Genomic DNA, 25,256 nt, shown 5'->3' with positions numbered 1-25,256 from the left:
ACATGACCTATGAGGAAAGATTGAAAAAATTGGGTTTGTTCAGTCTGGAGAAGAGAAGACTGAGAGGGGAATGATAACAGGTTTCAAGTACATAAAAGGTTGTTACAAGGAGAATGGATAGGACAAGAAGCAATGGGCTTAAATTGCAGCAAGGGTGGTTTAGGTTGGACATTAGGAAAAACTTCCTAACTGTCAGGGTGGTTACGCACTGGAATAAATTGCCCAGGGAGGTTGTGGAATTTCCGTCATTGGAGGTTTTTAAGAGCAGGTTAGACCAACACCTGTCAGGGATGGTCTAGATAATACTGAGTGCAGGAGACTGGACTAGATGACCTTTCAAGGTCCCTTCCAGTCCTACGATTCTATGATTCTTTTAAAAGACGCCCAGGTGCTAAAATGTGGGGCTGCTCAATCCGCCTCCCTTGGCAGCTGGCAGAGCTGCTGGGTTATAAAGCTCTAGCTCTGGGGGCTCTCAGCATTCCGTGCCTGACCCTGAGAAGCCCCCAGGTGCGTGTACCTTGCAGTGGAAACCCTACCGCGATTGTAACGGTCGTGGCTGAAACGGAGGGTGAAGGGGAGCGAGGCGGACAGATGGGAGGCAACAGGCATGCTCTAGATTCTAACTCATTCAGCAGCTTTGGAATGGCTGCAACAAGTTATAATCCCCAAGCAATCTAATCTGATGAACCGTTCCCCAGCCCTTTTGCATGAAGGACAGCTCAGAGCCTTGACCGAGAACTAGCCCAGGGAGCGTCGGTGGCACTGTGCGCACTCCTTTCCCCTAGTGCGGTGCTGCTGGCAGCAGATCAGTCTCCCCTGCCCTGCCATTGTGCCAGTCCCACAGAGCCCCCTCCAGGACCCAGGGGCACACGTGGGAGGTGCACCCAGGGGGCAGCTGGCAGCAGTGAGCTCCACAGAGTGGAACCTCTAGAAGAAGCGGGTGATTGTGTGTCACTCAGGAGGCTCGAACCAATGAGTGCCTGGTAGGAGGTCTGCTCTCCCCACTGCACAGACTAGTGCTGGTGTTTCTTCTGCTAGTTGTGTGTATGTGCAGGGAAAAATCAGAGACACTGCCTGCCTGTTCCCATCTCTCTCTCTTTCTCTCTCTCTCTCTCCAGCTCACTAACTCACTCTCCCTCCCTCTGCAAACACTGGATTTAAACCTGCTCAGAATTCAGCACAGAGGAAACAGCGGAAGCAGCAAGCCAAGCAGCCTCCAGACTCCCGCAGCTCCAAGATGTACCATCCTGCCTGTTGGATCGTCTTCACAGCCACAACCGCCCTGCTCTTCATCCCAGGTACAGCCGGCAATTGTTTTTTTTTTCCCCTCTCTCTGTCCGTCTAAGGGATGCATGGATCTTAGACCAGAGGGAGGGAGAACGAAACGGTATGTGCATCACACACACACACACAGGAGTTGCTTTGCAGCAGAGTGCTTTTAGCAGCCACTGTGAGCTGGGTTCAAAGATCTATGCCTAGGCTGCTGCCTCCCAAGTGAGTGCTGAGCTGGCAGAGAGACCGGCTGCTGTCCGAACAGCGTGGGGAGAAGAGGCTCTTGCATGCGCAGGAATTAGCTGAATGGTATTTCCAGGCACAGTGATGCTCCGGAGAAGTCTCTCAGTAACACACACACACTTTCTCTCTCTCTCTCTCCCCCCTTATTACATGCCCAGTGAATGGGGGAGCCTTTTCCTTCAAAGTTCAGTGCCCTCCATCTCCATTTCATTCCCAAAGCACCTGCTTCCCCTCTCATATTATGGGAGACTCAGCCCCCAATCCTGCATCGTCTTGTTTTCTCCTTCCCTCCCTGGGGCTCGCTTCCCCACGCTGACACCCATTGCCACTGTTCCCCGGTTTGGGCAATCAGTCTGCGGCAAGAGGCACGGATGCTGCAACCGTAGCAAGCTGAGCAGGTGTAGACTTCCCTAAAGCCTTAATGCAACACTGAGAATGACGGACTGTCCTCCTTGCGACACTCGCCGGGAGCTTAGCATCAGGGCTCAGGGTGTTGGACACGCCAGTTGTAATAGGGTTTATGGTAATTTGCCTCTGGAGAGCCACTCCGGGCTGAAACTTGACAGACGAGGTCTCAGCGTGGGCACCGAAACACAATCCAGCATATGCCACCCCACTGGCCATATGGGAGGGATAACCCTGACAAAGAAGGGCAGGGGAATGGTACAAGCGACAGAAGTTGATGATGGTTTGTGTTTTTAGGCTGAGATCTGCCCAGCTGCCTAAGAGATTTGGACACCCAGTTCCTGTTAAAATGAATGGGAATTGAATGTCCTAATCCCATCCTGGGTCTGTAATCCAAATGTCTCTCCTTGGTCATGGCTGTGATTTACATTAGCATGGGGAAGGCGGGGGGACAGGGTAGATCTCTGTGTTTAAATAGCTTGTCAGTGTGCAATTTTATTTTTTTCACAGGGGTTGTGTGGGTGGGTGGGCAGGGAGGCAGGCTTGGGAAGTGTTAGATCTCCTACACCAAAAAAATACCTCTTGGGGCAGAATCAGTGGGGCATGAGCTATGAGGCTAATGCCACATACTGCTGGACCGGCCATAGGTCAATCAGAATAGCAGCCCCAACTTCGAGACAGAGCCCAACATCTGATACCTATCGACAGAAACCTCTGTGAAGTTTGCTCCTAAGCAGAGGACATGTTGGTCACTTCTTAGTGGGTACTGCCGTCGGGGAGGCCTTCTGCTCAAAGATGAGTCACACACTGTTCCTAGCTTGGCTAGTTCAGAGCTGTTATGCAGGATTAGTTGCCACAATATTTTAAAAATCTTTGCCCAAGCCTGTGCCAATGTCCTAGACCAGTGGTTCTCAAATGTTTGTTCTGGTGACCCCTTCCAGATAGCAAGCCTTGGCGTGTGACCCCCCCCCGTCCCCCACTGATAAATTGAAAACAGCTTTTTATATATTTAACACCATTGTAAAGGCTGGCAGCAAAGCGGGGTTTGGGGTGACGGCTGACTGCTCGTGACCGCCCGTGTAATAACCTCGTGACCCCCTGAGGGGTCCCGACCCCCAGTTTGAGAAAAAGAGGTGCAATTGTAACTTTGCAAAGAGAGGCTCTTAGGAGCCTGGGTGGGGCAGCGCTCGGGGCGTGTGAACTTCAAAGCTCCTCTGCATTCAAGGGGGTTTTTTCCTGGAAAACTTCTTGAACTCACGTTTTTCGAGTTTTTCGAGGGAAAGACAGGGCCCCTTTTTAGGAGTGAGGGTGGCTTGCATCTAAAAAGCTCTACTGAAGAATTGGCCGCTTTTAGAGTCCCAGAGTTGAAGGCCATAAGGGGCCATCAGATCATATAGTTCAGTGGTTCTCAAACTTTTGTATTGGTGACCCCTCTCACACTGCAAGCCTATCAGTGCGACCCCCCCCCCCCATAAATTAAAACACATTTTAAAATATTTAACACTATTATAAATGCTGGAGGCAAAGCAGGGTTTGGGGGTGGAGGCTGACCGCTTGCAACCCCCCCACCTAATAACCCTGCAAACCCCTGAAGGGTCACGACCCCCAGTTTGGGAACCCCTCATCTAGTCTGACTTGTGTATCGCAGGCCACCAGCACCATCCGGCACCTGTATGCTAAACCCGACGGTAATGAGACCCACAGGAGACGAGACTGTTATGTGCCACAGGCGGAGATGTGAAAGTGCCCCATTTAATTGCAAATTGACAGGTGTGGAATTGCTGCGGGTGAAATGTTGGTGGGAGGTTCTGGGAATTCTCAGTGGTGAGTTGCGGGGGTCTAGTAAAGGTGCCCACCAAAGCCAGGCAGAGCTGTGCCCTGCTGTACTTGGGAATTGCAGCTCTGATGCTGTGCAGTGCTCTGAGGGTCCTGGGCCCCTGCTATCCTAATGATGGATGGGTCTGATCCAACTTTCAGGCTGTGGCATAGCTATCTGTAATGAGGAGAGCCGAAAGCCTGGGGGCCAGTACTCCAAACTTGGTTCTGGTTCTGGAGCGGAACTTTGAAGCTCTAGCCTGTCGTTTGCATTCTGATGAGATGCCAGTCTGCTCTAACCTGACTTTCCTGTGGTCTGAACCAGACTATAGGAATTTGCCATACTGAACCAATCACTGCTCCATCACATCCAGAAACCTGCCTCCGACATTAATCGACAATGACTGATACTTCAGAAGAAGTCAAATACCCTCCCTTTAATACACCTGGCTAGCCATGTAATGCTGTGCACAGACGAAGAGTTTCCTTCCTGACCTCTGCAGTGATCAGTTAATGGCCTGAAGCATGACATTTGAAGATCTTTATTTACATAATTACAACTGATATCAATACTATCCAGCTTTTGTAAACCCAGCAACAGTATTTGGGTCACATTCTGATTTCAGCGATGCTGGAATAACTCAATTAACTTCCGTTGAGTCCCGCTAACTGGAGCCCAGCATAGCTGAGATTAGAATCCAGCCTGCTGACCCCAGGCACCTGTTCCACAGTGTTGTTTAGGAGTGTCAATTATTTGGGGAGCCTGATACCTCATGCTTTATGCATGTGAAACTCCCACGGGCTATTCAGAAGCAGGTCTCGAGCTTAAACTGCTTCCCCTCGAACTTTATGCTAATCCTGCAGGGTGCCTCGTGTGAGGTGTGAGAAGAGAACTTGCTCAGAAGGTATAATTAAAGTGAAGGGAAACATCACAACTTGAAGGCTCCTGCAGAAAATAGCATTGCAAAGTTATTATTAGCCATAATGGCTTATTTGCAGGTTTTCTCTCTCTCTCACTCACTCATTCTCTCCCGTCTGTTCTTTTCTGTATCTTCTGTTTGGAAAGATGTGTTTCTCCCAGAGGGGCTCATGTCGTCTCGTTACCAATTTACTCTTGTGGAGTCTAAAGACACGAAAGGTTAATGCAATAATGAAACCTTGACCCCTCCGGTCACAAATAGCGCCTTACTCTGCAGCTTTTCATTTCTTGGTAAGACACGTTTCCATCTCGGAATAATGTCTAAGGCTAATGCTGTTGTCTCCTGGTGCCTTTAGGGAACGGGGTCGGTGGCCATAAATTGCTTTCCGAGGCAGAATCTCTCTGATGGGAAGGACAATGAAGATTTTTAACGAGCCTGGAGCCGCAAGACAGGGAGGTGGTGGGTGGGAAACTTAATTGTGAAGCCAACAGCAAGTGCTTCAAACTGCAGGGGCATCTCTGGGCACTGAGTTATGATTTGAAGTGGCGGGGGATGTTGTGGGTCAGATAAAGAAATTGGGGGTGGTTTGAGGGAGGAGGGGTGAGGTATCCTGAGTTACTCTGCATGGCCCATGGTGTGATGTGGGAGCTCCATCGGTGACCAAGACGTTCTATGCATGTGTTGGAGTTTCCATTGGCATTGATATTTGCTTTATCCATAGGGACGCGTGTTCACTGCCCTTGCAGTTTGAGTTGTTCTCATGGAAGCTGGGTTAGTCACTTCTTTCCAGGCTGGGGTTTGAAGAGGAGTCCCTCCGATGGTCACCTATTGACCCTCAGGGTCAGAGGTCTTGTTAGAGGTTCAGGGCCAAGCTGTGTCCCGATGGAGAGGAGCGTATCTCTCCTGAAGTCAGTAGAATTACTCTGAACTTACCCACTAGTGTAACTGTGAATGGTGTTTCATGTACGCTGGTGTAAATCAGGAGCGACGCCACTAAAGGCAATGGTGCTACGCCGGTGTAAAACTGGAGTGAGACCAGAGTTAGGCCATTCATTGTCAGTCTTTTGTAAAGACTGCACTCAGGGACAGATCCTCAACTGGGGTAAATCTGTATAGCTCCACTGCATGCAATCCCAATAGCCAATCTGGGACAGGAGAGTTTAGAGGTGGCTGAGGCAGTGGCTACCCACTGCCAATAAAATCGGGCCACATGACAGTTTCATGCCTTGGCGTGGTTAGCCTGTAATGTCATTGCATAGCAAGGCGATGCCATCCCACATTATCACGGTGAGATGCTGCTCTGCCGCTGAGACACCTGGGAGACTCCCCTCCATTAGGCTTGTTAGAGTGTGGGATGAACCAGCGGAGCCTGGGTCTGTCCTGGGAATGAGGAGACAAGCTGAGTCATGTCGAGCCCCCTCCTTCCTGACACAGAATCCAGGCAGAAGATCCAGAATCCAGCAGGGGCTCCGTAGGAACAGGCTGAGTCGACCGCCAGCTGGAGTGCTGTGCACAAGGAGTTGTTGCTGAAATAGCATGAGAATTCTGTGGTCTCTCCCCACCAGGCCACCCTGAGCTACTCTACTTTGGCTCTGGGGCTGGGGGTAGTCTGGGAATGAAAGGAGCCCGCTGGGCTAGACCAAGTGGGGAAACAGCTGCGGCTTTTTGAGAGGAGGAGACAGTTCTGTGTCCAGGAGGGCTGCTGAGCTGGGTGGGGTGAACAGAGCAATGACCGGGGGGGTTGGGGAGGAATGCTGCAAATCTCGTCTTTGCCTGGGCTCCCACAGCCCAAAGGCCCAGCTCAACAAGGGAGCCCAACACAACAGCCCTATTCAAACTAGGTTCCTTATCTTCCATCTCCAACCTCAGTACTTCCATTTGTGGAGCGATGATACTTTGCCAGGGGAGTCACTGGACTGCTGGCCCCCAAGCTTCCCTGCAAAATCCGCCCTGAAACCCTAATGTCTGATCCTTGTAGGAAAGCCTGTCAGCTGAGCACTGGCTCCCTTGGTTAATGAATGGCAGGGGGTGGAATAGAAGGGCCTCTCTGGTCCTGTATTTCCTGCTGCCAAAACATGGTGCTTTGGAACTGAGCAGCTATTACTTAGCTCTCATGGCTGGCTATAAATTTTCCTTTCTTGCTTGTGTCCCTGTTTTGCCCGCCAGCTCCTCATCTCTGCCCCATAATTCCCTCGCAAATACTCGGTACTGGAATGCTTTTAATCTCCAGAGTCTTCCTTGGGCAATTCATTCTGCCTCACGGCTCTTCCCTCTCCCACCTCTCAGGTAGGAAAGTGTCATCTCCATTTTGCAGGTGATTGAGGTCCACAAGGTGCAGCTCATCCCCTCCCCTGGTGACATCTGTTAGCATGATCTCTGGGCAAAGAAATCTCTGCGAGGGTCCTCTCAGGGAATTCCCCATCTGCTGCTGCCACTGCCCATAAATCCATCCCAGCAGACCCCAAGGAATCCATGTAGAAGCCTGCTACCACTGCAATGGCTTACCCCCCCAGGAAGCTCCACCTTTTGCTCCGGGGATTGGCTCCTGCTTCCCTTTGCTTCCTGCCACCAGTTGAACTAGGTCGGCGACCCACCTGGTCCCTCCGCTGTTTCTGCTCTGTTATCTGCAGTTGGAACCCTTTAGTTCCCAAATGCCACCCAGAATCATTTAGAGTGGCTATGGCCGTGCTTCAAAGGAGGTGCTGTAGCCACCATGAGGAGAATCGCAGGGTGCGTCTAAGCCCCAAAGCTCCCATTGTATAGCACTGTTCATTGTACCTGGTGGCCAGAGCCCCAGTAAATGGCTTTGAGACTGGCTTGTTGATGAGGGACTGTAGCAACCGTTGTGTTCCAGCACCCCGGGAGGTGACTCCTGCTTCAGAGCTGGTTGAAATTTTTCATGGGAAACCTTTTTTTCCCCCCCTGAAAAATGCAGGTTCAGGTTGAACAAAATGATTTGTGAACTTCAGTGAATTGTATCGGTCAAAAAAAGAAAAAGAATGGAAATATCAAACGGGTTCATTTCAGTATTTCCTGAACAAAACATTTTGGCTTTTCATTATGGAAAAATGTTTCATTTTGGAATATCCCTCGAATTTTTTTTTAAAAAAAACACAAAACAGCTTTTCGAAATCTTCACAACTGACATGAATCCAAACATTTTTTGACTTTTCGGTTTGCAGCAAATTTGAAAACATTTTCCTTTTATGTTGGCCTGAAACATTGTTTTTAACCTGTCCTTGAACAGAATATTGAATTATTCAGACAGCCCTATCTTGCTTCTCCTGTCCCTAATGCTGTCCTTGTAAAACAGCTCATGCCCCTCTTAAATGGGGCCCACATTCACCAATAACCTTTGTGTCCCTGACGCCAATCCCCTTTTTCTGTCTCGCTATCCCCCTCCCGCTCTCTAGTGTCCTGGTTAGTTTGTGCTACAGGGCCACAGAGGCCCTTCTATTCCATCCACTTCTGCTTACTGGGTAGAATCAGAGCTGCTTTCCTATGTGTCACGGGCTGAGTACCACTTGACTGCAAAGGAAGGTTTTGCTTTAGCTCAAGTGGCTGGGGCAGGCACTGGGAGGGCGGCAGGATCAGAGTTCTCGTCCTGCTGTCACCGTGGGGATGTGAGGCGCACTGACAGCCATGGCCGTGGATTTGTTACAATACTTCCCTTCCTCTCAGGGATTAATTAGTTGTTGGTGCGATGCTTTGAAGCTGCAAAGTGCTAAGGAGAATTATTTTGCTTTGATTTTGTCTCCTCATTTTTTTGAGTGGGGCATTCCCCTGGGTGGCCCATTTCACTTCCGCCGCCCAGGAGCTGTTTTCTGTGCCCGAGGCGCCGTTCTGGATGTGATTGAGTCTGCAATGGCAGCCTGCATGCTACAATCCCCCTCCACGCAGTGCCAGCATGCCAGCCCACAGGCCCTTCTTGTGGCCGGGCTCCTGCCAGCTCAGCCCAGCCGCCCCAGAGCTGAGGATGCTTGACAAGAGTTAGCAAGTCATACAAATGGGCTTGAGCATGGGACTGAAGAACGGACATGGACGCCCGCCTTCCTGGCTGCCTATCATGAGACATAGACGTCAGCACCTCCCAAGGCCAGTCAGCATCCTCCGGGCGGCTGGGAATGCCACAGTTGACACACAAGAATTGTGCGGGTCTGTGTTGCATTCACAGCCTGGCTGAGAATGCCTGATCACATCACACAGCACAGCACCAGCTGGTGCTCCTTGGCCTGACCCACTGAAGACCTCTTAGATTTGCGCTTGTGGGCAGGTAAGCAGAGCCCAGGGATCTGAAAGCAAGAGGCCTCCGCCCAGAGAGGCTGTCCTTCCCATCTGCCTTTCACAGGGATCAGGGAGGTCAGCCAGATTTAGCTCGGAGCCTGGTGTGTCCTGGAGTCAATTGTTTCCCTCCAGGGAGGGCGGGTCCTTTGTGCAGGCACCAGTGCATTCTGTAAGTTCAGTCTCTGCAGAGAGGATTTTGGATTTGATTCTGATGCACAAAACTGTGGGAAAGTGCCCAAGAAAGGGAAAAGAGTCACAGACACAGAGGAATACTTTAAAGGATGGGTCCGAGCCAGCCCTACGCTCCCCCAGCAGCGGTGGCTCCCATTCCATGACTGCGGGACTAGGCTTGGTTCCTCACTCTGGATCTTTGACCTGACACCTGAGGTTGCAACCCCGTGAGGTTGCCCCTACGTCGTGATGGAGGGACAGCCAGGCCAGATTAGAGTGAGTCGCATTGCAGCGTGGTGCATGGAGTCACAGTGCACTGTTGCTAAGCCCACAGTGGGGAGCTGGGCCCAGCACCATGGGACAGGAGCTGCCGCTGCGAGGTGAGTGTGTGGCAGGCTTGCTCTCCAGCCCCATTTGAAATGCGCCACACATATGGCTAACGGCTGCTGGGATGAGGAAGGTAGCGGCAGTCATCCCCTGCCCCTCTATTAGGGTGTTTGTGTAATCCAAGGTCGTAGTTGGGTGTGCAATGTGTAACACAGGGTCTGTTCCTCAGACTGCTAGCTAGCGGGCCAAGGGGAATGGGGTCCTTGTCCAGCAGCCAGGAATCCCTTCTGCGATGCTAGCTGCTATCTTTGAAGGCCTGTCTCTTCTGTTTCTACAACTTGATGGACACCACACTCCTTTTACAGACTCACCTGCATGCTCTGCATGCTCTTTTCCAATACTGCTGATCCATCACGGCTCAATAGGGGCAGCTGACTGCAAAGCATTTCCTGCTTGGGTGCACTGATTTCTTATTTGTATTATCATAGTGCTTAGAAGCCGCAGCCGTGGACCCAGACCCCATTGTTCTAGGCGCTGTATGAACACAGAACAAAAAGACAGACCCTGCCCCAGACAGCTTACAGTTGAAGCATAAGACAAGACAACAGAGGGATACAGCCAGACCAAGGAGGAAACAATGAGACCATAATGGTCAGTATGATAGGTTGTGGTCTGGAATGGTTTGCTTTGGTGTGTCTTGCGTACTGAGAATTCTTCTGCTTGAGTTACCCCTGTGACACTGAAATTTTAAGCTGGAAGTGTTTTTAGTGACTCTTGTTAGAGAAGAACAGTTTTAACCCTTCAGATCCCCACACTCTGCTATCCCAGACCCAGCGCTGCCAACTATCCTAGACAATAAAGAGGCCTTTCAGATTATACCCAGCAGAGAAGGTGCTTAGGAAGGACGGTCTTGTGCTCATGGCAATGGATCAGTTCTAAGGAGAGCCAAGTTCTTTTACCAGCTCTGCCACAGGTGCCCTGTATGATCTTGGGCACGTCATTTAATCTGTCAGTGCCTCAGTCGCACCGCTGGGATAACCACACTTCTCTACTGCGGGGGTGCTGGGACGATGCATTCGTCAGTACGTGTCAGGCACTCCGATGTGATGGTGATGGGGGCAGTGGAAGTAGAGAGGTAGGTAGATGGGGTTTTCTCTGAGAAATGACCCCCTTCGTTGCACCTCTGCTTTGCCTGGGGTCACTAGACAGGACTCAACTGGGCTTTTATCCTTCAGGGTTATTTATCATTATTACCAAACCCATCTGGTGCTGGAGATCATGTGTTTTGGAACGAGGGTGGTGTGTGGCCACTGCCAGCCCTTGCCCTATGCTCTCAGAGAAACACTGGCCCTGTGTACAGCTGGGACACAAACCAGTGAGAGTCTATCCTTACTCGGGGTGCCTGCCTTTGAAATGTGGCATAGAAATAGGAAGCTGGCATTGACTGGGTGAACAATGCCTCTCTCCTTCCCAGGGATGCCCCCTTTCCTCCCCCACATACAGACACTCCCCACTGCAGAGAACCGAGCTGCAAAATCTTTCTCAGGATGGTGCTATGGAGCATGGAGTCGCCTAGGGAACGGAGTGATGTCAGGTCCCTGAAATGGGCTCCCCTCACTCTATCAATCCCTTACTGCTGCAGCTGGGCCCCGTCTACCCCAGCTGAGGATCTGGCCCCGGGATGCTTGACGCCAGCAGTGTCAGAGACAGGAGTTCAAGCTCTGCCTCTGGAGAGTGGTTTTGCTGCCTGTTACTTGGCCTGTCACTCATCTCCGGGAGGGGGGTGGCGCACCAGACTGATGGGGAGCTGCTGATCCCTGAGCCTGGGAATAAATACCTAGAGTGCATTCGTTCCGCTTTAGTGTCATTTCAATATGAGTGAGAGGGACTTCAAGGGATTTTCTATGCTGTCTTAAAGGCTGGGGCTAGTAGTGAATAAGGCACTGCAGACACCAATCCTTCATTGCTCAGCAGCTGTAGGGAAGACGTTTTAGCTGGTCCCAGCCGGGGACCTAGTGCTTAGACCAGCATAACGTAACTGACGCTCTTTGGCTGAGGCATGGGGCCAAGCATAGACGGAGGCTGTAATTCCAACACTGGGTGATTTCTCCCTGCTGGATACGTGATTGATCTCCAGTATGGGGGAGGTTTGAGTTTGCCTTTGAAAAGCCAATCTCAAATCTTTGGTTTCAGAGTAACAGCCGTGTTAGTCTGTGTTCGCAAAAAGAAAAGGAGTACTTGTGGCACCTTAGAGACTAACCAATTTATTTGAGCATAAGCTTTCGTGAGCTACAGCTCACTTCATCGGATGCATACCGTGGAAACTGCAGAAGACATTATATACACAGAGACCATGAAACAATACCTCCTCCCACCCCACTCTCCTGCTGGTAATAGCTTATCTATAGTGATCACTCTCCTTACAATGTGTATGATAATCAAGTTGGGCCATTTCCAGCACAAATCCAGGTTTTCTCACCCCCCCCCCTTTTTTTCCAAAAACCACACACACAAACTCACTCTCCTGCTGGTAATAGCTTATCCAAAGTGACCATTATCCTTACAATGTGTATGAAAATCAAGGTGGACCATTTCCAACACAAATCCAGGTTTTCTCACACACACCCCCAAAACACACACACACAAACTCACTCTCCTGCTGGTAATAGCTTATCCAAAGTGACCACTCTCCCTACAATGTGCATGATAATCAAGGTGGGCCGTTTCCAGCACAGATCCAGGTTTTCTCACTCCCCACCCCCATACACACACAAACTCACTCTCCTGCTGGTTTTTGGAAAAAAAAAGGGGGGGTGAGAAAACCTGGATTTGTGCTGGAAATGGCCCACCTTGATTATCATACACATTGTAAAGAGAGTGGTCACTTTGGATGGGCTATTACCAGCAGGAGAGTGAGTTTGTGGGGGGGGGGGGGGGGGCGGAGGGTGAGAAAATCTGGATTTGTGCTGGAAATGGCCCAACTTGATTATCATACACATTGTAAGGAGAGTGATCACTATAGATAAGCTATTACCAGCAGGAGAGTGGGGTGGGAGGAGGTATTGTTTCATGGTCTCTGTGTATATAATGTCTTCTGCAGTTTCCACAGTATGCATCCGATGAAGTGAGCTGTAGCTCACGAAAGCTTATGCTCAAATAAATTGGTTAGTCTCTAAGGTGCCACAAGTACTCCTTTTCTTTTTTCAAATTTTTGGAGCCAGCCCTGTGCTGCATTTCTGTTGAGCTTGGGGAAGCTAAGGTTCTGAGCCAGCATCATGTGAAACACAGTGGCCTAAATTTTCAGAAGTGACAAATAATTTTCAGTGCCTTCATTTTTGGGGACCCCAACCTGAGACACCTTTCAAAGGCCCTGGCTTCCTCTTTCTGGAAATTAGGCCGCTTTAAGGTGTGGTAAGCCACGCACCCACAGTCACTAGTTATTTTGGGGAAAAAAAGTCAGCTAGTGTTTTTGTGTGATCTCAAACTCACCCCAGGCAAAATTCTCCATCTGAGCGTCACTTCAAGCTTTCAGGGTAGTTTGAATCAGAGTTGGGCAAAAGTTGGGAGAAAAAAGTTGACTCCTTAGCATTTTTAAACAGATTCTCGCAGACTCCATGCCCCTGGTGTGATCACTAGGTGCAAATGCCTCCGTGGATAAATTTTGCTGGTGTGAATCTTTCACCAACTCAGAAGGGGAGATTTTTCAGTGGCATGAAGGGCAGCTTCCCTGGGGACTGAGCACCTTAACTTCTCTGGGTTTGCCTACTTACTTCCAGCAGATTTCAAGCTGGACATATTTTATCCTCCAATATGCAATTTGAAATCTGTGCCGTGCTTGGCTTATGACGCAAGTCCTCCAATCAGGACACGGGAGTGGTGCTACGGGACTGCTGTGACTCATCCTGTGTGCATTTGCAATGGCCTGCAGATTGAGAATTGTGAATAATTTTAAACACACAGCTCTGAAGGGCCAGACACACATGCACGCGCCTAAGGCACAGTCCCCATTGGTACCAGTGGGAGTTCATGCAAAACTGAGAGGGGTAAGATTTGCTGAGTAAAATGATACCTTCTGAATGGATTGCCCAGAGCTAGTTAATCCTTGAGATGAAAGAGTCATCTTGTCTGCTGATGTAAAATAGGCCTAGCTTTGCTAAAGTCAATGGAGGCTAAACAAACTTACTGAGTAGAAAATTTGGTTCAGAGTAGGTGGGTGGGATGAGTGTGCGCGGTGTGAACCCCAAAACACAGGAAGTGCTGAGTTCCGCATAAGTTTCGCACTGAACACATGCACATGCAAATTGCTCTGTGCCGAGTAGGTTCGGCAGCGATGGAGCATTCATCCTCCTTTCTTTTGACTCGATCTTGAGGCCTTTACTCAGTATTTAGTCCGTCTCTGCTCAGTCAGAGCTGTGCCTGCAGCCACAGTTCCTCTAACGAAATCCCTTAGGGACTGAAGACAAATCAAGGAGGTTTCCTGTGGGCATGCAACTCCCTTTGAGATCATCTTGCAGGTGCAGTGGCTTTCTTCACCAAGCCCTCCAGCTATACCGGAGCAGCCTGTTGCTTTGTCAGCCCTTCTGAGCAGCCTGGTAATTCTCTGCACTCCGTTCCTGCCACCTATCTTTCACCCCATCAGGCTGAGCTCTCCTGTTAGCCGTTCTTTACCATCAGCAAGTGCAGAGGGGGAAAGAACTCAGCCCTCATGCTTTTTCTTTTCATTCAAACTGAAAAATAACAACAGCTCTTCTGCAACCTCCTTCCTCCTAGTCATCTCTCTCTCTCTCACTCTCTAATGAAGGCATGATAGCGATAATTACCAGTGTATCAACGGCACATACAAAAGGGTCTTTTGACACTTACAGCTCAGTGGGCGGGTTTTTCAGGGAACTCCTTTTTTGTTTCAGACTCAGGGAGGAAAAGTTTTTTTCTTGCCTGTTTCTTAAAAGAGCCCGGGCTGGCGTATCACCCCGTGAGGGAGTGCTACCAAGCAAGATGCCCCAAGCAGCAGGAGAGAGAGTAAGATAGAGAGCTTGATGTGGCATGGGAGATGTGTTCTGCCACGGCTTGGTGATGTAACCTGTCCACTGAGCAGACAGGAGTTATGCTATGGATGCCACTACCTGCGTTTGTGAGGCGCAGTTTAAAATAAGATGTGCAGGATTCTAACTGGCCACATGGGGCCTTATAACAGCATCTGTTGTAGGGCAGGGCTGGCAGCTGGGTGGCTTGGTGGTGTGTGTTTCAGGTTCACGATGGAAGGTTTTCACTCTTATGGGCTGGGAAGTTGTAGCAACTGGGAAGGCTGAATCAGGATGTGTTCAAGTTCATCCTCTGAAGGGCCGGGTGGCAGCATGGTGACAGCAGACGAGGGAACTCATAGGTGCTCCCTTGCGAGGCTTGCTGATAGCTGGGCGGCCCAAAGTCGTCTGTTGGCAGGCCTTGACTGTACCCATCTCATAGATCTGGTCCAATGTGTGATGTGTCTCTGGGGAATAACTGACCCATGTGGGCCAATGTTTCAAGCCAAGCACCTCAGGAGGGCACCAGTGTCCAGTGTTTGGCTGGCTAAGCAGGCCCCTGAGGGCCAACATGAGTGGCAAGGAGCAGCCCTTCTTTGAAAGCTGGGCTCATTCTCTGTGAAACCTGCTTGATTCCACTCATCCAGAGCATGTGTGACGGAAACTGGGAGTGGGTGGAGGGAATAAAATCAAAGGCGTTACCGTTTGCTTTGCTTTCCTGTGAATTCTGTACTCATGGAAAGTGCTGGACTGACCGACCGGGAGACTGAAGTCATCTGTGTGTCCACAGAGCAGCTCTAGGTCCATCAGACACAGTGCACAAACCCCACCCACACTCTGTCCTGAAACAGAGGGGAACTCTCCAAAGGCAAGATGGAGGGAATTTGACTTCCCTGGCACATCCAGTCCAGCTCTTCAGTTTCTGCTTACTCCTCGTGTAGTGGTCGCAGCCAGGCACTCGGAGCATGTCACCTGCTATCCCTGTCACAAGAGGGGTGTGAAGCAATTCCTCTGAGCACAAGGCAGTCCATTTGGCACCTGTATCACGCTCTGTTCCTCTTAGCCTAATGCTTCGGACGAGGTACTGTAGCTAATGGGGTTTGATTAGCACTTCCCCTGCATTGGCACTGTTAACCCACTGCGGCAGGAGAACCCCCTTGAGTGACTTTCCTTAGTTCATGGGCAGAGCCTGTTTCACTCTGCAGCTCTGAAACAGCTTGCAGGCAGAGGAGAGGGGGGTTAGGTGATCTTTATAAGAGTGATTGATTCATTCCCTCCCAGGGGGACTGTTCCAAGAAACCTCTGGGTTCTTCTCTAAGTCGTGCTGTTTCTCAAAAATTGCCATTACAGGTTGTATAGTTAAAGCAGGGCTGGTAGTTTAGATTACAAAAAGGATTTGGGAGTTAGGACTTCTGGGGCAAGCTGTGTGAAATGTTAGCAATGAAGCCTAAAGCCTCCTGAAATTTGTCTGGTATCTACTTTCCTTGTCCCAGACTCGAAATTCAGGTCCAGTTGCTTGAAAGGTTTGTTTAAGGTTTACTGAGCTCTGCAAGACTTTCGAGTGAACCTGGGGCCACTTTTGAATCTGGATCAAAACCATGTGAAATCCAGTTTTGCCAAATGTTGATGTGAAAACGGCTGAGTTTTGCTGTGAAGTTTTAAGTGCATCATGACTGCAAGGTGCAAGGCAGGATTCAGAGGGCTGTGGATCCAGCAAACTGAAATGGAAGGGGATGTTTGTATGCATTGCACACACTGTAACACAAAACATACCACTGTAGCCGTAGGTTCTAGTCCAGACTCTGCCACTCATCTGTGTGATTTTAAGCATGTTAAGCACCTCAGGTTACCCAACTGCAAAATGGGGACAAAGTTACCTACCTTGGAGAAGTTTTGCGAAGCCTAATTTAATGAAGCTTAATTAAATGATGTTCGTAAAGTGCTCAGATTATTTTAGAAGAAATTCATGGCGAGGGTGGACCCAGGTTTGAAGGGCTTGTGGGCCCAGATAAGAAAAAAATCTCATAAAGGAGTAAAAGTGAACTCGCACTCCGTTCAGAAAATATGGAGCTCCTGGGAACTTTTTGATGGACTGTTTTTAGCTGACAAATGCTGATGATTCATCAAAACCAAAACTGTTCAGGAAACAGGATCGGTTTTGACATATCTTCCCACTTGAAAAATGTGTGGGAGAAAAAGGTTTGGAAATGGTCAAAATATCCCAATTTGATATTTTCAAACTGGAAAGTTTTTTGAGTTGAAGCCATTTTTTATTTTGAATTTTTTAGTAAATTTAAGGTGTTTAAAAAAGAGAAAAATCCAAGGTCAAAATCAAAAAGAAATGTTTTGACTGACACAAACCAATTTTTTTTTTCAAATTTGTAAAAATTGTTGAAATTTCAGCTTTTTTGCTCCAGTTCAGGATGGGAACATTTTTCAACATCTCAGAACATTTTGCAGTACAGGAAAACCGTTTCCCACCCAACTCCAGTAAAAATGTACCCATCAGAGTCTGTTAGTACCTAAAACAATACATGCATCGTGTTGACCAGCATCAACATTAGGAAACCTAAAGTCTTAAAATCAGCTAATTGTCATACTTCTCCCTCCCCCAGTAATCCTCTGTGGACATAAGCTGGAGAAAAAAAGATGAGTTTCACACCTGCCCCTGCAGGTTAACAGGCTGGCTCTGAGACACACAAACACTGAGAACACCCCACCATGTGTCCCTGCACTCTCCATATCTAGGGAGTGTTCAAAATAACTTCTCAGGTCAACTCAACTGTGGCAGCAGTTTGGAAGGGAGAAGGTGGGTCTCTTAGCCAGCACCCAAACCACATTTAGGGCTTTATGGATTAGCGTCAGTCTTTTTGATCTGAGCCTAGAAGTGATGTATGCAGTGTAGTTGTAGCCGTGTTGATCCCAGGATATTAGAGAGACCAGGTGGGTGAGGTAATACCTTCCCTGAAGAAGAGCTCTCTGTGGCTTGGAAGCTCATGTCTCTCCCCAAGAGGAGTGGCCCAATAAAAGATATTTTGTCTCCCTGGGAGCGATGGGAAGCCAAGGCTGCCTTTGGAGAACTGGTCGCTCACAAAGCATATTGGAAACAAGAACTAGATCTTGGTGCTCGCTGTGGAAGGCAATTCTGCTTGAGTGGCTCAGAATTGGTAGGGGTGATGGATTAGTGACGCATAGTTTCAGTTCTTGGCTTAGGTCACAAATGAGAGTGAGTTTGTAGGTTCTCTGCCTATACCTTGCTGGTCCACATCACAAGAGCACCCCACGGTTTGATGCCTGTCTCTGCTCAAGAGAGGCGTGGGACTGAGATCACAGAAGGTGCTGCAGGTTAGAATACCGGAGCATTGGCAAAGCTTTATAGGGAGTCTCGGCCTGCCATAGCAGGGTGGAAGGATAGGTGTCTGGTGTGTTGATGAGCTACCATGGGATCCTAGGACCAGATAACAGATTGCTCTGGATCCGAGTGGAAGTGCGTTGGCAGAGCAAAGTGGGAAACCTATCGAAGGGCAGGATTTGGGAGTGTGGCAGAGGGGGGCATTGCTACAGGTCTTGGTTTAGGTTAATTGCACATGGGGAAAACTTGGACGAAGCCTGGTGCTCTGCCTGGATCACTCCATGGCTACTAATTCCTCACTCTCACGAGCACCAAATTGACATTGTGCTTCTGCAGTGAGTGGCGGTCTCACTTGCTTGTCCGCCATTCATTGCTGCAAAGTCAAGGCATGGTGAAGGCTTTCATACAGTGGAAGGCCTTGTACTCTGATCCTACTCCACATTTTAGGATACCTGCCGTAGGAGTGTCCACCCCTCTCTCCGAAACTCCTGATCGTTGACCTGCAATGACCTGTAACTACAGTGCATTTTTTCTTTACCCCCCTTCTGCCTCCCCCTGCTCACCCCTGTCCCCACCTGAGTTAAACCAGGCCAGCAATCGAAGGCAGCCTGGATGTTTCTTTGGAAACAAATCAGCCATAGCAGCAAAACCCCACTCAGCCCAGTGAGAAAGCAGGAGCTGGCTCAGCTTCCAGCCTCGCTCGCTGCAGAGCTCAAACAAAGAGAAAAGCCACTGACATTTCCAATGGGAATATTGCCCAAGCACGTTTCTCCTCTGTGTGTGTGTGTGTGTGTGTGTGTGTGTGTGTGTGTGTGTGTTCCTTGCAAAGTATACAAGGGGAGGTTTGGGCTTCTGAGTCGGAGACCTGAGTAGAAGTGGGGTTTGGGAGGGATGATGGGGTATTTTCTCCCCCCCTTTTCCAAAACATATACAATCCTTGAGAAAAACATTCCTCTGTTGTCTGCCTGCCAGCCTATTCCCTCTTCTCTCCTGACTGTTTACTTCTGGCTTTTGTTTCCCATACTTGTTGCTATGCATGCAGCGTGTGGAAGGAGCTCCAGCGAATATAGGCCACACTTTGATTGTTCAGCAAGCTGGAAAATGATGATTATAATATTTGACAGACGGGAAGTGTGCACAGGGCGAGGGGAAATCTCTGTGCTTTCAGATCCGCTTTGTCAGAAACAGGATCTTGCAAGGGCCTTCTGTGGATTTCTCCCTCCCCGAAGGAAGTAGTGTTTGCAGGGTTGCAGAGCGAGAATGGGTTAAAAGAAGAAAAAAAAAGTCTTCTCTTCTGGGAACAAAGATAGCGCTTTCTTCCATGTTGCTCTGCGATCCTTGTCACGTCACATAAGCTAAGCAGTGCCTGGCTGGGTCAGTAATTGGATGGGAGACCTCACAGGGACCCCTAGAGTGGTTGCCGTTAAAGTCCCTGCTTGCCAGAAAACTGCACACATGGTTATTTCCTCTGCTAACCCTGCGGCACCTGTTGGCAAGTGCTGATTCTCTACTGTTGCTCAGGGACTGAATGGAATAGAACTGGCGTACAGGGAATCAGGAGGTGGCGTTGGTACATCAGTAGGCCATGCTTTTCTCTGAACTTTAAGATGGGACCAAGCTGCATCGTTTCAAGCAGGCACACTTTCCAAAGTAGCGGGGAGGGGAGTATGGATCTGACGTTTTGGGTGGGGCCTATCTGCAGTCTCTCAGCATGATTTTAGGGCATGTTATGCTGCTGAAGATATTGCTGCTGGGTTATAAAATTAAAGTCCTAATCCACCCGTGGCCATTAAAGACCCTGTGGTAATTTTGTCACGTCTAGGAACATTAATCCCAGTGCCCTGGGGAAATCCCGGTTTACATAGGTGCCCCAGTCTCCTTGCTTTCTCCCTTTCGTTTCTGTTGGGTACAATATTCTTCACTCTCTGTGCTAATCTGTCGGGCCATGTTGCTGTGGCCTACCACCGTGTTGCACTCCAGAGGCAGCTGCTTTGCTGTGACTGGTGAAGTGATCATTTTTGGTAAATTGCCTGAAATGTCATGAGACTTCATGGAGCCCTTTGAGATCACTTCATCCCGACTTTTAGGGGCTCTGTGTACTCCCAACTCTAGCTGATGTCAATGGGAGCTCTGGGTCCCCAGCACCTCAGATTGATCCCCTAGATGTCTCAAGTCAGGAACCCTAGGTCTGTGGCTATTTCTGAAAATGTGGGGTCCAGTGACTGGCCTGAGGTCACAAGTCCAAGGCTAGAACCTAGGACTCCCAGCCCCACACTCTAAAACCAAGCCACATAATGTTTCTAAACCACCCCTGCTATTACTGTCTCCCCTTGTCCACCTCTTTAGACTCAGACTGTAGCTCTTATCCCTGTCTTGGACGCACCTGGTCCCTGCTGGCTATTCCCATTTATTTATTTTATTTTAATGGCTTTGGCTAATTTCCACTTTATTTTTGTATTTATTTGAATGTGATCACTTCTAATGAGGGTAATGACATTTAGTCTCCATGGCGGCATATTTTAATTTGGTCATTGAAATGTCAACGTGAGCCAGCAATTTAGTATCTGCCTACCACAAAAGGCATGCCAGACAATAGGCTTCTCTCCCCGCCATTCCATCTCTCTTGTTATCTCCCAGCTCGCAGGGTCGGGCTGTGCCATGTGGCGTCCCCCCTCCAGGCGAGCGGGGACCCGGTTCGGCAGTAAAACATTGCAAGGATAAAAGGCGAGGGCAGTCAGAAATGGAACCTTTTGAATGCGTGAGCATGGCACAATTCATCAGATGTCAGAACCTCTAAGCAGAGTTAGGCTTTGATAGGCAGGGAAATCTGTCAAGTAGGTCATTCTTCTCCTCGTGGCATTTTATATCTGTCTTTGCCCATCCATCCACCTAGACCCTCTCCTTTCTATCAGCATAATGGCAATCATTTACATTTGCTATAGCATCTTTCATCCCCCAAGCCCTGCATGAAGCACAGACCGGATTCTGCTTACCCTAACTCGAGGATGGCACCTGGGCAAATCACATAAGGGAAAAGGGAACAGGATGTCACCCTTGATGGCGACGCAAGAATTGCTTAGGCACTGAAATGCAGTCGGAACAACCCCCGGTATGGTCATTGTTAGAGTCTGAACTGGGGAACCTTTAGCACTAAAAAAACACGGGGCTCTCCCATTTGAGTTGAAGGAACAACTAACTCCATTATCTGGCAGCAGTAGTAGGCTTACGTGGAGGTGGCACACATGGTGCCAGGGGGTTGCACAGTCATTTCCAGCAAGGGAAGGTGACAGCCAGCCATAGAGCCAGCCCCTTGTAAGATGGTACGGGAAGGGGAGACAAGGCATCCGGGCCAACCCAAACTGTGATGGGCCGTGCAGAGCAGAAAGTAAGTTTCAGCCTGATATTGAGAGATGCAGAGCACCTGCAGCTGCCAATGACTCTGAGCCTTAGAAGATCAGGCCATTTTATTTAAGGTCTCACTGAAAAGGATGAAACCTTCTTTATATGAGCGAGGGCTCGATTCATCTTCGGAACCCCGTTAGCCAGTCATGTTGATTTGATCTGTACCTCTGGGGATTAATGTGATGGTTCAGGTTTTCAAGCGTCTGAGCAAAATAGCTTGCATGTCACTGCGTGGTACCTAGGTGATCGATTCATGCCTGAGAGACAAGAAGGGCTGGATTGACCTTGTTTGGATCTGAACCCATTGAACCAAGGAATCTGGGTATTTCAAACCTGTTGTTCAGAGCATTCTGTTCCCTTTTTGATATGAGCACAGCACAGTCTGGGATTTTACTGCATTGTAAATGAGGAGAGGAAGTATCTGGTATCTCCAGCCCTTTATAAACGGACAATAAGTTGTTAGCCTGATTACTTACTGATTAGCATTGCCTCTTCCAAAGCACAGTTAGCAACATGGATGAATTAAGGTTTATTTGGTTAACTGGGAGTTAGTTCATTGTCTAGAGAGATGCTCAGAGGAAAGGCCTCGTGAAAGGCTAAAGAATTATTTAAGTTTTGCCCCAAGTCCTGAGTTTGCCAGGAATGAAACTGGAGCCTCCATGGGCAATTGGGCCCACGGTTTCTGTGTTAACTCACAGGCACCAATGCTATTCTCATTGCGGTTGGAAGGGCCTGACACTGCACATCAAAATAATGTAATGCTTCCTGCTCTGGGCTCACCAGTGTCTCTGCTGTGGCCTCGCCACCCCATCCTGCCCGGGTTCAAGGCTAAAAGACAACTCTCTCGCCTTACGAGTCCTGCTGGGGGGAGACAATTCCACCAGCTTGGACGCCTGCTGCGAACTGCTGCCACGTCCGCAGTATGGCCAAGTCTTCGCTGGAGCCTGGAGAGTCATTTGGGCTTGGCTCTGTGGACCTGTGTGCTCTGCACCTCTCAAAGTCAGCCCTTTAGTGGCTCTCTCTGGCTGGGACTTGCACCAGATTCCTGGAAGATTCAGGTCTGATCTCCTTGAGTCAAACCCTGGGGGGCGGACGGAGCAGAAATTCGTAAATGTGCTCTTCAGCTCAACCCTTCAGCTCGAAATGGAAATGCTCTTTCCAATTAAACTAAGAGGAAGCATTTGTCGTGGTAATGCCAGCTATGCTTCCTCTTTGTCAGCTGTACTATCCACTGGCTGCTTAGAGGCTGCTAGTCAATTCCTTCGCCAGCCTTTCTATGTAGTGGGGATACTTTATCTTTATAAAGTAGCAATAAGTGGACAGTATAATATATTTCACTTTTAATAAGGTGTTGCCAGTCGCACACACTCCACAGAGCAATTAGTGTCAAAAGCAGCTAAGCAATGGAGGGGAGCTGTAATTCGACTGTTTACCAAGTTAGAGGATTTATGGGCAGTCGGTGGAGGGAGCTGCGGCGGCCGATTGGCTGGAGATAGAGGAGATGCTGTCTACTGGCTTCAAAGCCACAGAGCTCTGGAGGACACACAATAGCTCTTCAGCAGAAGGGAGGGACAGCCAGTTGGTTCCTATTGCCGTTCCTCTGTCTCAGGTGGGGCAGGTTACGGGGGAGAAGCCTCAGAATATGGAATCAATAGGGACAGATGAGCCTGCTCAGATAGAACGTCTGGCGGCCTGAACCCTTGTTTAGAACTCAAACCACATCCACGCCATTTTCGTACTGAGGTTTGCAAAAGGTGGGAGGCAGGATATGCCTTGAGGCTGTTCTGGTGCGGTCTCCAGCAGGAGTAGACGTGAGACACTGGGCTTTGGTGCTGCTTAGGTACTGAACTGAGAGGTGTGTGTGTGTGTGTGCAACCCTGGATAGACATGGCATGGGAGAACTTGTACTCTGGAGAGTTGCAGGCAGATAGTCCAGATCAGACTTCTGTGAACTCATCTGGTCTGTCAAATCTTTTGAGGATCCGCATCCCCTTTCTACAAGTGATGATGTGAATGACAGAAATAGAGGAACTGCCCAGCTGATCAGACCAGGGCACCAGGTAGGCCAGCATTCTGTCTCTGACCATGCGCCGTACCAGCTGCTTCAGAGAAGGACAATTGTGGGTAAAGTGGTCCTTAAAGGGGATCATTCCTAGCCCCAGACTACTGAAGCAGGGGGTGTTATAGTCCTTATCTTTTTTTAACTCTTCTAATATAGCTGTGGGTGTTTTCATTAGCCATCTCAATGCTAATTTTTTTTTGATCCTGCTAAGCTCTTGGACTCTATCTTGTGGCAGGGGGTTGCACAGGATAAAATTACGCATGCCTTAAAAACAGTATTTCCTTTTGTCAGTTTTCAGTTTGTCGCCTTTCCTTCTCATTGGACATCCCTTTGTTCTTGTATTGTGAGAGGACGTATATGAGTGCCTGATTCATCTCCTCTGTACCATCCATTGTCTTGAATATCTCTCTCATGTCCCCTTTCTCAGGTAAGCAGCCCTAATCTTTCCAGCATCTTCTTGTGCTTTCCATGCCTTCAGTCGTGTTAATTGTTTATCTCTGGATCCCATCTGTTTCTGATATTTCTTCCCCCCTCCCCCCCCCCGGCACACACACCAGATAATGTGTCCAGTGCTAAACATAGTCATTCAGGTGAGAGCATCCCATTGATTTAGAGCATAACCTCGGTAATATCATCTATCTCATTCCCTATGCAGCTGAACATTGTGTTTTCATTGTCTCACATTGAGCAGAGGACTGCATCAAGCTGTCCCTGGGTGACATGCAGGTCTTTTGCCTGAGTGCTTCCAGTTAACTGAGAAGCCAGAAGGATGGATTTTCCCTTGGGTCTCTTCTGCCATCACAGCTTCATGCTCTCTAGCAGGGATGAGCTGGAGGGAAGACGCTCATAACGAAGGCTGTCCATCTGTGGAACACTCTGCCACAGGAAATTAGGATGAACTAATGTCCTGCCTCTTTGCAATGAAAAACTCATCTGTTTGTGCTAAACTTCTTTCAGCACAGGTGGTCTTTCATACCACAACAAAACAGCCAAGGAAGGAACCTTCTAAACTGGCAACCTCAGAGGAAATTAACCAAGACCACACTGAAGCTTTAAGGACTACCATATACATGGCGTTGGCCCTATAGTGTTTGGTCTGTTGTTAATATGTAGGTACACAGAAAACAGAGTCACTTATGATTGAGGGACAAAGCTATTGCAGGGCTGGGAGAAGATTTCTTTATGGACCTTCTTCTTGTAGTTTGCTCAGATAACAGAAAAGTTTCTGCATGTGACAATGGTCCTGGGCTATTTTCAGCGAGCATTGTAGGAATGGTGTGAGCTAACTCCAATCTGAGTCAGATCCAGTGTGAGGAGTTGAATTCTCCAGTTAGAAATGAATTCCCTTTCTGCAGTCTCAGTTCAGATTCATTGGCCAAGCCCTTCTCCTAATCACATTTTGAAATGCCAAGTCGATTTGGTCACTTGGGGAATGAGTGCAGAGGTTCAAGTTTGCGGCCTCTTAAAAAACATGGACGTATCCCAGTGCACTAGCGAAAGGTTTCATATTCCTAGCCTCCACTCACAGTCAGATCCATACAGTTCCACTGTTTCTATAAAAAGAAAAGGAGGACTTGTGGTACCTTAGAGTCTAACCAATTTATTTGAGTATAAGCTTTCGTGAGCTACAGCTCACTTCATTGGATGCTGTAGCTCACGAAAGCTTATGCTCAAATAAATTGCTTAGTCTCTAAGGTGCCACAAGTCCTCCTTTCCTTTTTGCGAATACAGACTAACATGGCTGCTACTCTGAAACTGTTTCTGTAATTCACATTCACTCTCCCATTCTCCGAGTGCACCGGGATCCATGCATTAGGGCAGTGGTTCCAGGAGTTGCTCTCCCAGTCTCCAGGTGCAGTAGGGACAAACATCGGCCCCCTTCTGCTGACTTCCAGATTTGCAGCCTTCACCTTTGGTTATAGAGTGAATCTGAGCGATACACTGGTGACCAGTGCAAGTTTCTTCTAAGTCTCCCTCCTGTC

General features: G+C 48.9%; 1 protein-coding gene across 2 annotated transcripts in view; it reads left to right on the top strand.

Moving 5' to 3' along the window:
* The first annotated feature begins 1,051 nt into the window (after positions 1 to 1,051).
* Positions 1,052 to 25,256, top strand: part of LOC311511395 (opioid-binding protein/cell adhesion molecule homolog) — a 705,875-nt gene continuing 681,670 nt past the window's right edge. For both annotated transcript variants that reach the window (XM_084611958.1, XM_084611957.1), the window contains exon 1: positions 1,052 to 1,298. In XM_084611958.1, the coding sequence (XP_084468084.1) occupies positions 1,238 to 1,298 (61 nt within the window). In that variant the 5' untranslated portion in view covers positions 1,052 to 1,237. The remainder of the gene's footprint in view (positions 1,299 to 25,256) is intronic.

Source organism: Lepidochelys olivacea (assembly GCF_965140295.1).
Source record: "Lepidochelys olivacea isolate rLepOli2 genome assembly, chromosome: 22".
NCBI lineage: Eukaryota > Metazoa > Chordata > Testudines > Cheloniidae > Lepidochelys > Lepidochelys olivacea.
The sequence above is the reverse complement of the archived record's forward strand: the minus strand, read 5'-3'. Positions and strand labels throughout refer to the sequence as shown.